The sequence below is a fragment of the Phoenix dactylifera genome, chromosome 4 (genome assembly GCF_009389715.1).
Source record: "Phoenix dactylifera cultivar Barhee BC4 chromosome 4, palm_55x_up_171113_PBpolish2nd_filt_p, whole genome shotgun sequence".
Classification (NCBI taxonomy): Eukaryota; Viridiplantae; Streptophyta; class Magnoliopsida; order Arecales; family Arecaceae; genus Phoenix; species Phoenix dactylifera.
In genome coordinates, this window is record NC_052395.1 from 24,186,664 (window position 1) to 24,200,133 (window position 13,470).

The following is a 13,470-nucleotide window of genomic DNA, read 5'->3' on the forward strand; positions in this document are numbered from 1 at the left end:
TCAACCCACTGACCCATCTCATCTCGCAAAGACCGGACCATACCTTGCTGCCTTCTGATCATCGTCGACCGGTGAAAGAACCGGGTGTTCCAATCTCTCTCACTAACCCACTGTATGCTAGATTTTTGTCTCCAAAAAACCTCTTGCTTTCGCAAGAATAAGTGGTGAGTGGAAAGTAGTGCCCACAGGCCAACCATATCAACCGGCGGGAGCTCACCCCCTGATCCTCTCTTCCTTGCAGATCAACAATCGCAGCCTCCACCTCCTTTAACCTTTAGGAGATGTTGCCCACAGTCTCCCGATTTTATCGGCGCAGTCGCCTCTTGGTGAGCTCCAACCTATGTGAAACCATTTGCATAGCATCACCTCGTACCGGCAGGGCCCAAGTCGTCCTAACAATATCCCAAAATTGAGGGTAAGACAACCTGATCTTTTCAAAATGAAAAGAAGACTAGTGGCTAGAGCTCGAGACTGCAGTAATTAGCAAAGGACAATGGTCCGATGCTATCCGAGGTAAGTGTCTCACCTGGTAGGTAAAGAACCGGAGAACCCACTCCGGGGGATGCCATGGGCCTATCAACCCTCTCCCATACCCTAGCTCGGCTGGTCTGATTGTTACACCATGTGAAATGTAGCCCGATATAGCTAAGGTCCACCAAATCGTTCCGCAACATGAAGTCCTAAAATTTCCGCTTACAATCAGTGTACTTCCAACTCTGTCTCCTTCAGCTACAGCTCTTGTTATTATCTTATACCTTTTACCATATTGTATTATGCTTCAGAGAAGATACCAGACATGGCAATGAATGCTCCTGCTTATTGGCCTGGATAAGATTCTTTTCTCCACTACTTACGAGCATCAATATTTTCATGTCTTGTTTATCAAACACTCAGTTTGAAACCATTTAGCTTCTTTTTTCTTGCATCTATTCATCTCCTCTCTTGACAATGTAACTCATCTCTGCCCCTCATCTTTATTGTAAATACAATTAATTTTCAATAAAAGTCAGGTGGCCCCTTTTGCCTCCCCTTTACATCAAAAAATAAAAATAAAAAACGGAAGAAAAATAAGAAGAAAGAAAGAAAGAAGAAATGAAATGAGTTTTGCATGCCAGCTCCCTCCTGGATAGACTCCTGGGTGACCCTCTTGTGCACAACAAACCAAAAGTACCAACCGAAAGCCCCCAAAGCCCAACCAGGCCATCCCACGCAGCATAAAAACAAAAGAAAACGCTAGAGAATCATGGTATCAAGAAAACTGTCTCCCCTCATCCCCAGCAGAGAAAAGCTAGCAACACAGAAACAACAGTCACCTACCCTTGGAGGTGGATGAGGTTGAGAAGGGGCAGCACAGGGAAGCGGGACGCAGGCAAGATCATCCCTGGCATGGCTCCCTTTCTTTCCTCGAATCGGATCAGCACCTGTCCATTCAGAGATGAAGTCATTAATGGAGTGAAGGGTTTGAAGAGCACTCTCCTGATCTTCTCCTTGTGTAAAAATTCTGGCATGCATTCAAGTTATCTAGCCCAGCACAGCAAAGGGGAAGCAATCATAATCCATCTGTATCTTAGCGAGCACCCTTTGCTTGCAAGGTTCGGTCGACAGAGACCATAGAGAGCCAGGCCAACCCTTCAACTAGAATTTAAAGTTTCTAAGAGAGCCGAACAGGTCTACCAAACTGACGTCAAAGGAACATGTGATCGGCTAACTCCGGATCTCGCCAGCAGAAACCTTTTTTCTCTGCCATAAGCTTCTCACAGTTGAGCTCAGAAGCCCACTGCTATTCAGAAACTGAAAAGAACCACGGACGGAAACGAAGAAGCCCTTGGCACCCCACTTCCAAGCAAACAGGGAGTGGTGAAACAAATCAGAAACGATATTCAAGAACTGGAGCAATGCAAACAGAGCTTGCTGCCGAGGCTGGATCTTAGAGGTGCCTTTAACATTTGGGTTCCAAAACAGACTGCCCTCACTCTGCTTACAAAACTCAGCTACCCAACCATCTGGTTTCCAAGCAGCAACATATAGACAAGGGAGCCTCGCAGCAAGTGCAGAATCTCCAGCCTGTTTATCCTTCCAGAACATAGCTTCCAACCTTGGTTTTAAACTGCAAGAGAAACTGGGGGCCACTTTAAGTACATCTTTCCAAAATTAGGAACTCTTTGAGAGCAACAGAGTTTGAAATCTCATGGCAGCAAACACCGCTAATATGCACCTCAAATCAAGGCAACCCAAGGAGCATTCACTTCTTACACTACTTGTCAAAGCCACTTCCACACCAAGTTGAACTCCCTTAGGTTCACAGTGCCAAGACCTTCCTGCTCTCTAGTCTTGCAGACTTGACCCAAGAAACTGAACTCACCGGCCTGCAGTTGAGCGGACATCCTTGCCAAGAGAAAAGGCGGCAGCATATAGCATCGATAAGCCAGATAACAAGCAGGCATCAGGAAAAATGACATGAAGTACATCAAGAATGCTGAAGTTAGACTGGAGTAGCATTAAACGACCACCATAAGATAATGTGTCATTTCCAACCAGCAGGCGTGGAGTCCACCATCTCGATCACCTGGTCCCTATCCTCATGACTTAGCTTTTTGTTGATCAATGGTAGCCCCAAAAAAATTTAGAAGTAGAAATTGCTGCTTGCAATTCATTAGTCTTGCAAGTCAGTGTCCCCAGTCATCCCTGCAGCCAAGGAAAACCAACTCAATCTAGTGAAAATTCACCCTGAGCCCAGATAGGCCTTCTGTTTTGATGGGACCAAGATAGGCCTTCAAAACAATAGAGAGCCAATTTAAGGCCGGCCACAAACTCCTCCTGAGCTTTGTAAAACGCAAGGTACCATCTGCATATTGCATATTGATAACCCCACCGGCCGCTAGCTTATCTCCAAGACCCTTGATCAATCTAGTTTCCTCAGCCAATTGAGCATTTGATGTAAGACATCCACAGCAAACACAAACCAATCATGAATTGGGGTTGCCTGCCTCAGCCAGTGTTTACAAGGAAAGGTGCTGCCCAACTTGACATTCACCAGAACTGCAATCTTTGAAATGCAAACACAGCTATAGGCCCAATTAATCCACGTCTTCCCAAACTTCGGGCATGCAGGATAGCAAGCAAGAAGTCCCAGTCAAGAAGATCATAAGCCTTCTTGAAATCCACCTTAAAGAGTAAGCCCTCCATTTTCCTTCACCTGCAGTCCATCAAAACCACCTTAGAGCTGACAAATGAATCTAAAATATACCAATCCTTAATTTAATGAATGCACTCTAGGCATCACCCATCAAATTCCAAATCAACTATTTCAGTCTAGTAGCTCATATTTTTGAGAAAATTCTGAAACAGCTGCTTAAAAGGCTGATAGATTTTCTTTTTTTTTTTTTTTTTTTTTTTTTGATCAAAAGGAAGGCTTGGGCACACAAATTTTATTGAAAATGACTAATAGGTCAGTAATCAGCTGTTTAAAAGCCTTCTCTGCACCTAACTCAAAGGCAACTGCCTTACCCACAGCTTCAGCGAATGGAGTCTTCAGCATCTCCAGATTCACAATCCAAGCTTCCATAGTTAGCTGATACTTTCATGCTAGAAATTACATATTTACTTCTGTAAGAACTTTGTTCTCCAACAGCTTCCATATTCTGTTTTGTTTTGGATATGTTTGTTGATAAACTTCAAGATAGGACCTAAAAATGCATAAATAAAAAAAGAAACTGGGTATAGAAAAAGACACCCATGAATAGCAAAATTCTGATGGTGCCATTATTCAAAACTTTATTTTATGGGGATATCTTATAATCTAAAATGATTTGCAAGCGGAAATCTTGTTGTCTGGGTGGCTATAGATGGAGTTCTCGATCAATCTCTTGGTGTATCCCCCCACAAATCAATAATTTAACAAGGCTGCCCATGAATCTGGTTTCCTAAAAGCAACTGGCGATGCCTGTTCCTCAAAAACAAATGAGAGAGAGAGAGAGAGTTGTTCCCAAGTTTGAGCTTGTTAAATCAATTTGTTGTTTTATATCAGCCCTTTTCCTCTCTTTTTTTCCCTCAGATTAGCAGGGGACAATCCCTACCTTTTCTACCCTATATCCACCTCACCTCTCAAGGACTGCCTCCAATAAAATCTGAATCCCCGCCCTCAGTGGTTTTTAGATCAGCTATTATGGTGGAAAATTGGACTAAATTCGAAATCAACCTTAAAAAAAAAAAGGCTACCTTGAATCATTATGATTGGTTCTATTTAAAAGAAGAGTTATTTGTGATCGACTATATGATTCAATCCCTTTACAGGTTGTGACACTAAGAAGCAGTAGAACATTGATTTTTCTACCCCAGGATGATTTGTAGCTATTGAAATTACTGGATATGAAGTAATAGATAAGCTTGTACTAGATTAACAAATCTGGGGTTTATTATTTCATATGTCTACATGGATTCTATGGAAGTCCGAGCAACAGAAATCACCAGAAGGTTAACAATGTACCCATTCTGACAACTTATAAAGTAATAGCCATCATCCCAAATCTTCTGACCCCCAAAAATTTTTTATGAGTGACTATTGCTAAAAGGGATTCTTAATTTAATATCTAGATTTCTGCTCATCGGCATTAGTAGTTCATAGAAGCCATTACTGACTGTCATAAAGTTTCCAGGTCATCACCACCAGTGGACACATCCTTAGGCTTGGACTTCTTGATACATACCTACCATCTCGGTTTGTGTTACTGTTTCCAGTAAAGTTATATAAACAATTTGAGAAGGCTGAGCAATGTGATGTCTCAATCATCAGCCAACTAATTAAAAATGAACCAAGTTAGAATAGTGATTACAATACAGAGAAATAACTTACATTTTAATCTGGTAAAGTATAAACAAGTAATCAATGCTGAACTTCAGAATCTAGATTTAGAGGATTTGCTTGTTTAAACTACCCTGCTTTAGTTTCTTAATCATGCACCTTTTTTCCTTACAGACTTTTTAACCATGTTATATAGCAATGGTAGCATGGTCTAAGAGTACATCTTGGATGTGGGATCAATCAATATAGACTACTCTAAAGCATCTGAAAGTTGTGCCCTGATTAATTTCAACTGTTTAAGTAAATCTAAGATCAATATACCTTGTAGAACTACTAAATCCCTTACATTAAGGCCTTCTTGGGAGAATGCAGCAAACTTAAGTAATGTTGGAGGTGGTTGACGGTAGATTACCCAGTGTGCTTATGGCTACTGAGCTGTTCCCATCTCTTCAGCCTGTCGGTACTAACCAATATGATCCCTTGGACAGCAAGGAAGATTCTGTAAAAAGGGGTATTATTTTCTGATAGTTTAGATATGGAGCCATATAGATATATAAATAACTACATAAGAATATGGCATTCCAGCTACTAGAGCTTGTAATGAGAGTTTACTTGGTTTAAACAAGTCCAGGCATAAAAATTGAGATGTACTGGTGGTTGACTTTACTGCCTTGCAAGACATTTTTATAAGAAAGTCAAGTAGAGCTTGACACAAACCATCCCAGAGCTGTGAAATGAGAGAAAAAGGGAAGGCAACCCACGGCACTTTAAGTATCTAGATCCTAAAATACTTGGGCCGTGTACCAATAAGTCCTAGTTCATATATCCAATCAGAATATTATTACCTATTAAAATAACTCAACAACTCAAGATCTGAGAATGCCAGCTTAACAAATTCACTCATTTTCTAGTTTATGCGGCACGTTTAAATTGCGTGCTTGTTAATATGGTATAAAGAATATGGACCAAACTGGGCCAAATTGCATGATTGTTCTAAAAAAATTGAGATTTTTGTGTCATCCAACTTAAATACCATTAACTAACTAAATCATTATCTTCCAACCCTAGAGTTGTGGCCAAAAGTTCGCTTTTTATTAATGAGGTACCAAAAATAAAGGCAGGGAACAAAAAGGAGGAATTGGAATTAGAGGCAAGTTGATGAAATCTAGAAAAAAAAAAAGGAAGCATGCTTATCTTTATGAGATCACCAATGGGGAAGAAATCACGACAAAATGCATCGACTCCGGACGCATCCGTCCTCTCCTCACGAGAAAACCCGTTGCGGCGAGGGATTGCGGACCTTCTAAGCGACCGCTACGAGAATTGAGGACAGTTAGGGTTCGGAACGATTAGGGTTCATGAGAAGAAGGGCATCAAAGCGCGGAGAGCAATCGAGGACAGCTAGGGTTTGGATATGGCAAAAGCTTTGGTCGCGATGTATTCGGTTCGAGAAGTGGAGGAAGGTGGAAGGAGAGGAGAGAGACAGGTCGGGAGTGGGAGCCAGGAGGGGCCTCCGTAAGTGTAGAACTAGATGGAAACCATTAAAAAAAAGGGGAAAATCCAAGATCCTTAATTAAACCGGAAGAGAAGGGAAAGAAAGGCTTGCGCGCCTCTCCGTTAAATCCCCTTGCATCACCCACCGTTGATGTGGGACTCCACTAATCAACCCCCATTAATTGTTCATTAGAATAAGACAGAGTTTCGTGCGAAAGAATAATTCCCATCTACTATTCGCAGACGATTGTCTACTCCTGGCCAGGGCGCAGGTAGAGGATGCACGAGTACTCAGGAGAGTATTAGCGGAGTACTGTGCTATGTCGGGTCAGAAGGTAAACCTTCAGAAGTCAACAATTTCCTTCAGCTCTAGCACTGAGCATAGGGTCAGACAGGAGATTCGGGGGTTACTTGGGATGCCGGATCAGGACGGGACCTGGAGTTACCTGGGAGTACCTATCACGGGTCGGAGGTTACGGGTGGCGGAGTGTTCTGGTCTGGTGCAGAGGATTCAGAGCAGACTGGAGGGTTGGAGGGCATCTTCACTCTCCATGATGGGTAGATTGACGCTGATTAGGTCAGTGCTAGCTTCCATGCCTGTCCACTTCATGGCCAACACAGTAGTTCCGAAAACAGTGCTAATGAGGATTGAGCGGCTACTTCGGAGCTTCCTGTGGGGGTCATATGGAGGGGGTCACGGGATGCATCTAGTGGCATGGGAGAGCGTCTGCCTACCAGTAAGTGAGGGTGGCCTCGGAGTCTTGTCTCTGGTGGAGCGACGTGAGGCGCTGATTGCCCGACATGTAGCTCGATTCACGCTGGAGCCACAGGGTTTCTGGAGTCAGACCATGGCTACCAGATATGGCCGTACTGACACTGCAGGGGCGATTCGCAGTGGGCGTCGCTGTTCATTCATGTGGCGAGAGATCGCCAGATATCTTCCCACGGTCGAGGAGAACACTAGATGGTTGATAGGCAATGGGCAGAGTATTGATGTGGTTGGTGACCCATGGGTGGGTGCCCTACCCTTGAGACTCTAGCCGACTATGGTTGACATTGAGGCAGTGAAGGGACTGCGGGTCTGTGACCTCCTTGTCCCGGGCGGGGTTGCCTGGGATGAGGTTAGGTTGGGTCACATGTTTGGGGCACACTTGGCTGAGAGGGTTAGGTCCCTTCCGATCCCGGGGTATGTGGGTCCGGATACCTAGGTGTGGAGCACGTCGTGCAGGACCGGAGTGAGGGTGGGGGACCTCTCCCGTGTGCTCTGGCCAGAGCATGAGCCAGGGCCGGAGTGTGCCTGGGTCTGGCGCCTAGGCCTCCATCCGAGGGTCGCACTGTTCTTATGGAAGGTCGCCTGGGTTCAGCTTCCGACAATAGCAGTATTGAGCGAACGGGGCTTGAGGATGCCCCCAGAGTGCAGGGCATGCGGAGCTGATGAGTCGGTGGACCATGTACTGTTTCAGTGCATATGGGCGAGGGCGGCGTGGTGTGCGGCGGGGCTGCCATGGGATGGTTGGACCCGTGGGGACCAGTTCTTACGAACTATCCGCTGGTGGTCGGGTAACCCATTGACACGCCAAGAGGCGGTTAGAGCGACCTGCACAACATACCAGATATGGCTGGCCAGGAATGCTCGAACCTTTGGTGAGCAGAGCAAGTCGCCAAGGCTCGTGGCGGAGAGTGCCCGGGCGCAGGCGGCAGAGATTAGTCGTGCTTCCTCCTTAGATGGACTTTTGATAGCTCGGGATATCTGGGGTTCCCCTTCTGCCTCGGCAGCTTCTCACACGGTGTTTTTCACCTGGGAGCCCCCACCCCCAAGCTTCCTCAAAGTCAATTTTGATAGGTCCGTGCTGGATGGTGTCACGATAGGTGGAGCGGGTTTTGTTATTCGGGACCCGACCTCCAGGGTAGTGGCGGCGGGAGGCTGTCAGGTATTTGACTGCACGATTCCTGGAGCGGAGCTGAGAGCTGCCTGGGCGGGTCTTCGACACACTCAGCATGTGCTCTCAGCTAGATCAGTCATCTTGGAGGGTGACTCGGCTACGGTCATTAGTATGATCCAGGGGGGTCTGAGAGCCGGTGCTGCCGACCATCCCTTGATCCGCGATATCTGGTTGATGATGAGGGACGGAGGGGTCGTCCAGGCGAAGCATGTGTTTAGAGAAGCCAACGGGGCTGCGGATTGGGTGGCCACATATGTGGCTAACCATGCCGGTAGTACCTTATGGGCTGGGGACGGGGAGCTGCCTCGGGAGCTCCGGGATGTTTTGTTTTCCGATTTTATTGGGTATATCCGTACATGTGTTGTATAGATCACCCGGTTTAAAAAAAAAAAAAGAAAGAAAAGAATAATTCATCTTTCTTTTCGCTATGCGCGCCATGAAAGAGATGGTCTGAAATGCTTTGAGAGCTGTATAAAATATGATCCAATAGATAATGTTGTAAAAAAAATAATTATTTTTTATAGGAAAGATACAACCCAAATTTATTTAGAATTTAGATGCAGAGAGAGTCTTGACTTTTTACATAATTAGGATTTTAAAAAATTCTTTAACCATGAAGGGATTACCAAGTTTTTCTCTGCTTTGGAATGGCCAAGACTTAAAAATCTTAATTTTTTGTAAAAAAATTATGGGTACCAAATCAAAGCCTGTAAATCAAAATATATTTAATTTCTATTACAATGTTCTAGCTCTACTATAATATATATATATATATATATATATATATATATATATATATATATATATATATATATATATATATTATTGAAATATTATTATTTACATGTCCTTAAGTAGTTCTTAGCCTAACATCTTTATTATTTTTGCTGGTCCCAAAGATGAGTCTTGTATTGAGACTACCTAGTTGCAGTCTCCATATGTTGTGCGTTGAAAAAAAACATATGAGATGGTAAATGAAAGTATCATCATCTTGTAATCTCTAAGTCTGATGAAAATATTGTAAACAACATTTACCCTTTCAATGGAGGATATTGAGAAAATATTGATGATTGCTACCGGTTCCTAGTTTAAATTTCATGTAAAGCCTGCAGATAGACATGAGTATTTAACGGGAAGAACGTAGTTACTTTTCGACAGATGGTTATTAGAACTCGTCATCCCTTTGAGGGGTAGAGAATCTCTCTTTCACGTAAAATTTGTGTGGAGCTTCTACGGTAACTTGTTTGTGGAATTTTAGGTATCTAGGAACACGAAGCAGTTTAAGATGAATACGTTATATCAGCTGTAGCATCTCAAGTTGCTTGCATTATCTAACCTCTGATTACTGCAACTCATTGGAAATTATAAGAACATAATCGGAAATAAATATTTATTATTACGTTTTACTGTTACATGACATGAATCCCCTCGCACCCAGAAAAAGGACAAGAATTACACAAGCACTTGAAACGCTCATTGCTACATGACTCTAGAACTCTTGAAACTTAAATGCAGGAATTCCCATAACCTAATAATCTCCATAGGATCAAATAACAAACCTAGATAGCTAGTTCACAAAAGCACAAGTCTTCCTGATCTCACCCTTTGTACCTGTGAGAACTCCAATGTTACCCATACTAATCATGGAGTCACCAAAATCTTTGAAGAACTCTGGTGCAAAGGCACCCCTTGCGTGACGGAGGACGTAGGCTCTGGTCTGGCTGTTTTGGAGAAGAGCTGCATCGGACTCGAAGAGGCCCCTCCTCTTCGACACATGGGTGTAGTAGCCGGCGTCGAATGTTCTGAAGCTCCCTGGATCCATCTCCACGAGGGTGGTGTTATCATTGGGTGCACACTTGGCCCTCAACTTTGGTATGTAGTTGCGGTCAAGATTGGGATCCGTGTCGCCCTTGCCAGTATAGTTGTATATGCGGTTTGAAAACTGTGTGCAATGCGAGGTCCCCAGTGTGTGCCCACCTAGTTTGGAATGAACTCAAGTTAGATTGACATCCATGAGTTGTTCAAGTTTCGGTTCTATATCTAGCACAAAATGTTTCTCCAACTCCTAGTTTTGATGTTGGACTCCTCGAGTTTTGGCATGAATAGGAGTCGAGGTTTGATGATCAACAACATCAAAACTTTGCCAATTACATGAAGCTTTCCATGCTCTATTTGATTCAGATATCTGAAGATGGATTTATTTTTCAGAGTAGATTGATGTACCAGCTTTGGTGGATGCAATTTTAGACAAACAATGACGGGGAAAAGCTGCATGCATTTTGTAAGGAAATCAAATTTAATTTTCTGAGACAGTAAATCAAATTTTCCGTACCTGATAGAACCACAAGATCCTTGACACTGAGTCCCTTGGATTGGAAAGATGAGATCAATGAAGAAATGGTAGAATTGGAAGGTGGCAGTTGCCGGGTCTCCTGGGCAATTGATACGCGGCCATCCCTTCGGCCTGTTGGTACTTGCCAGTATGGACCTTTGATCTGAAAGCAGATGATTTTTTATTTATCAGTAAGATATGCTGTAGAGTATGATATGAAATGATGCATTGGCATTTCTTTTTCCTCAAAATATACATTGCATTTCTTACCAAGAACACTACATCCCTCGCAACCAGCGCAAGGATATCAGCACAGGAGACAGTCTGGGGACAAGCTTTCTCCAGTCTAGCCTTGACGCGGTCGATCACCCCAAAACCTCGAAGGCTTTGGTTCGGGGGTGCATCTTTCTCAGCTACATTGTTGTTACCAGTAGAATTCAATAGAACCGAACCATCACATCCCTGCAAGCCAAGCATTAATTTATATTGAGAGCTCCTCTTAAATGATGTGCAAGAATGTCTGTTATAATAGCCTTAGTGACATACCCTTACAAAACAATCATGGAAATGCATCCTTAGGAGAGGACCAGCAAGACTTGGAGCAACTGACATTATCCGAGTCGTCTCCTCGCGAACGATAAGTTCTGCACGAGGACATGTCTTGCTGTAGAACCCAACCTGCAGGCCTTGCGCTGCTGCTGCTGTGCCTAGGAAGAGAAGCATAAGAGCCAGGGGGAGCGATAACATGAAGCAAGTTTTCCAGGCCATCTTACAAGGCAAAGATGATAGGCCACCGAGATGCTCAAGGGATGTAGGACTCGATAGCATGCACTTATATAGCGTCTGATGATCAACCGAGTACTTGTACTCTCAAAGGTTCTTTCATTTGCAACTTGTTTTGTTCCTTCTTCTTAAAGAAAGATCTTTTAGTTTTAATAAATCAGTATATGATTTTATATGAGAAGTACAGTTAGATGATATCTAAAGTCTTGGGGCAAAACGGTTGACTTGGCTACGGTAGAAGGAATCTCGTAACATGGATGTCTCGTGCTTAGCACAACCACTCCTCCATGACACCACCAATATCTAAACATTGTTGCCACCTCAACACAACTCATCCATGCACGATGAGAGAGAGAGTTGACCATGCGTGAAAAAGGCGAGTTCACGTGCTTAACAACGAGAGTCGCTTCTTCATTTCAAAAGCACAGATCGGACAAGCACAGATCACTTATTGGTGCCGTGATCGTGCTGGTTTCATAACATAAAGAAGGATCAAAGAAGCGTAAATTAAGCAGCTTATAGTTATCATCATGTGTCTGTACGCGATATTTAGTTAGAAGGGTCATGGTTTAAAGTACAATGACAAGGGCTTTCCACTAGTTAGTCATTGATCTTAACGGATAAACTAATTCGTAAATGTCGTGACAGAGAATATATATATATTCCCTAGGGTTTAGAGCTTGATGTAACATTTAATTGAGCAGTTTAGTTGGGAAGATAGAATGTTAGGAAGGTCGATATTGTTAATAATTTTTATCGTACACTCGAAGCACTGAGAGCCTGACTTTCTAATTTTTGTAACGGAAGCCAATATTTAACACTTCAATTGGAAGTAGGAAGTGGTGAAGAAACATTAAAATATGGTTCAAAAAAAATAACAAGAAGAAGAATCTGAAGTCATTAGTTCTTTCCTTGAATTGGTTGTGGTGGAATCAAACTCAGTTTGCCCATCAAAAAAGAAGCACTACGTGTGAGGGTAGCCTGTCATCTTCTTTGGAAAGACTCAGAGATGACTTACCTGGTTTATATAGCTGGAGATAGAGCATGACTCTGGGTAGATCATTGGATAGTTTAGTCTTCCAAGCTCATGATCCATTACGATTTTTATAACTAAGTTGAGTTGTGCCCCGTTCCACCAAATTGATGCGGTTTGGCCGCGCACTTTGTAGCATGGAACACATATTTCTCCCTACATTTCTCGGATTAATCTAGCTTCTTTTATGTTCAGCCTAGCTAGATTGAATTATATACTTCGGGAAGCTTATCGGTTAGTTTCTGCACATTGGAGATCATTACTTAGCAGTGCATTCGCATGTCATCGGTACGTCTTATTGTAATCTAAAATCAACCGAACCAGATCGTGCAACACACTCCCTTTTTTTGACTGAATGGGAAGCAAGATGCCACCTAATTTACTGCATAGAGAATAAAAAACGCAACAAACTCAGAGGTTATATATCAAGCTGCATGTGAGGTTAGGTTCAGTCTTCCTTTCATGCTCCAATGACCACTCAATCATTTCAAGGGATAACGTATAGCTTAGTTGGCTTTGTTGGATCCTTCACCACAACTCATAGTTTTAGTTGACAAAATCCCATTTGAGTTGTGTGTCACGCCCCGAACCCAATACCCGGGTTGGCTATATGACACAACCGCATACTCCCTAGAACAATGCCCAGAGAATATACAAGGCTTGAAAATTTATTACAACCTCAATATTACTGAATAATAATGATCTCAATTTATAATGAACAACAAAACTAGTACAATTATAAAATTTAATCATCCAACTAGTATTAGTGATAGTCTATCTATTCATCTTTTCACCCATGATTCTAACCATAGCCAAGTATCAAGTGACTTGCAATTCTGAAAGAAAAAGAAAAAAGGTGGTGCGAGATTTACAGCCCAGTAAAAATCTCATCACATCTACACCAACACAATAATATAAGTTTGAAAATAGCAAGAAATCGTTACACACATTATGAAATCACAAACCGACTATCAATAATGCTCGAATAAATAATATACATATATACATCAAATATCCATAGAAATCCAACCACTGAAGTCTGATATATCATATGATATCTCATTAATCTTCAATAATATTTTCA

General features: G+C 42.7%; 2 protein-coding genes and 1 long non-coding RNA gene across 3 annotated transcripts; 1 reads left to right on the plus strand and 2 right to left on the minus strand.

Annotated features, from left to right (window-relative positions):
- Positions 1–942: 942 nt before the first annotated feature.
- Positions 943–6,357, minus strand: LOC113463262. Its single transcript, XR_003387212.2, has 2 exons — positions 5,123–6,357; positions 943–3,196 (listed from the first exon to the last, which is right to left on the minus strand). It is a non-coding gene; the product is annotated as an uncharacterized LOC113463262 (long non-coding RNA).
- Positions 6,358–7,698: 1,341 nt separating this feature from the next.
- Positions 7,699–8,607, plus strand: LOC120110675. Its single transcript, XM_039126259.1, has one exon. The coding sequence runs from the start codon at positions 7,699–7,701 to the stop codon at positions 8,605–8,607; it is 909 nt and encodes a 302-aa protein (XP_038982187.1).
- A 993-nt stretch (positions 8,608–9,600) lies between these two features.
- Positions 9,601–11,400, minus strand: LOC103715351 (peroxidase 1-like). Its single transcript, XM_008802950.3, has 4 exons — positions 11,117–11,400; positions 10,841–11,032; positions 10,571–10,733; positions 9,601–10,215 (listed from the first exon to the last, which is right to left on the minus strand). The coding sequence occupies exons 1-4, from the start codon at positions 11,396–11,398 to the stop codon at positions 9,806–9,808; spliced, it is 1,047 nt and encodes a 348-aa protein (XP_008801172.2). The 5' UTR covers positions 11,399–11,400; the 3' UTR covers positions 9,601–9,805.
- Positions 11,401–13,470: the final 2,070 nt, after the last annotated feature.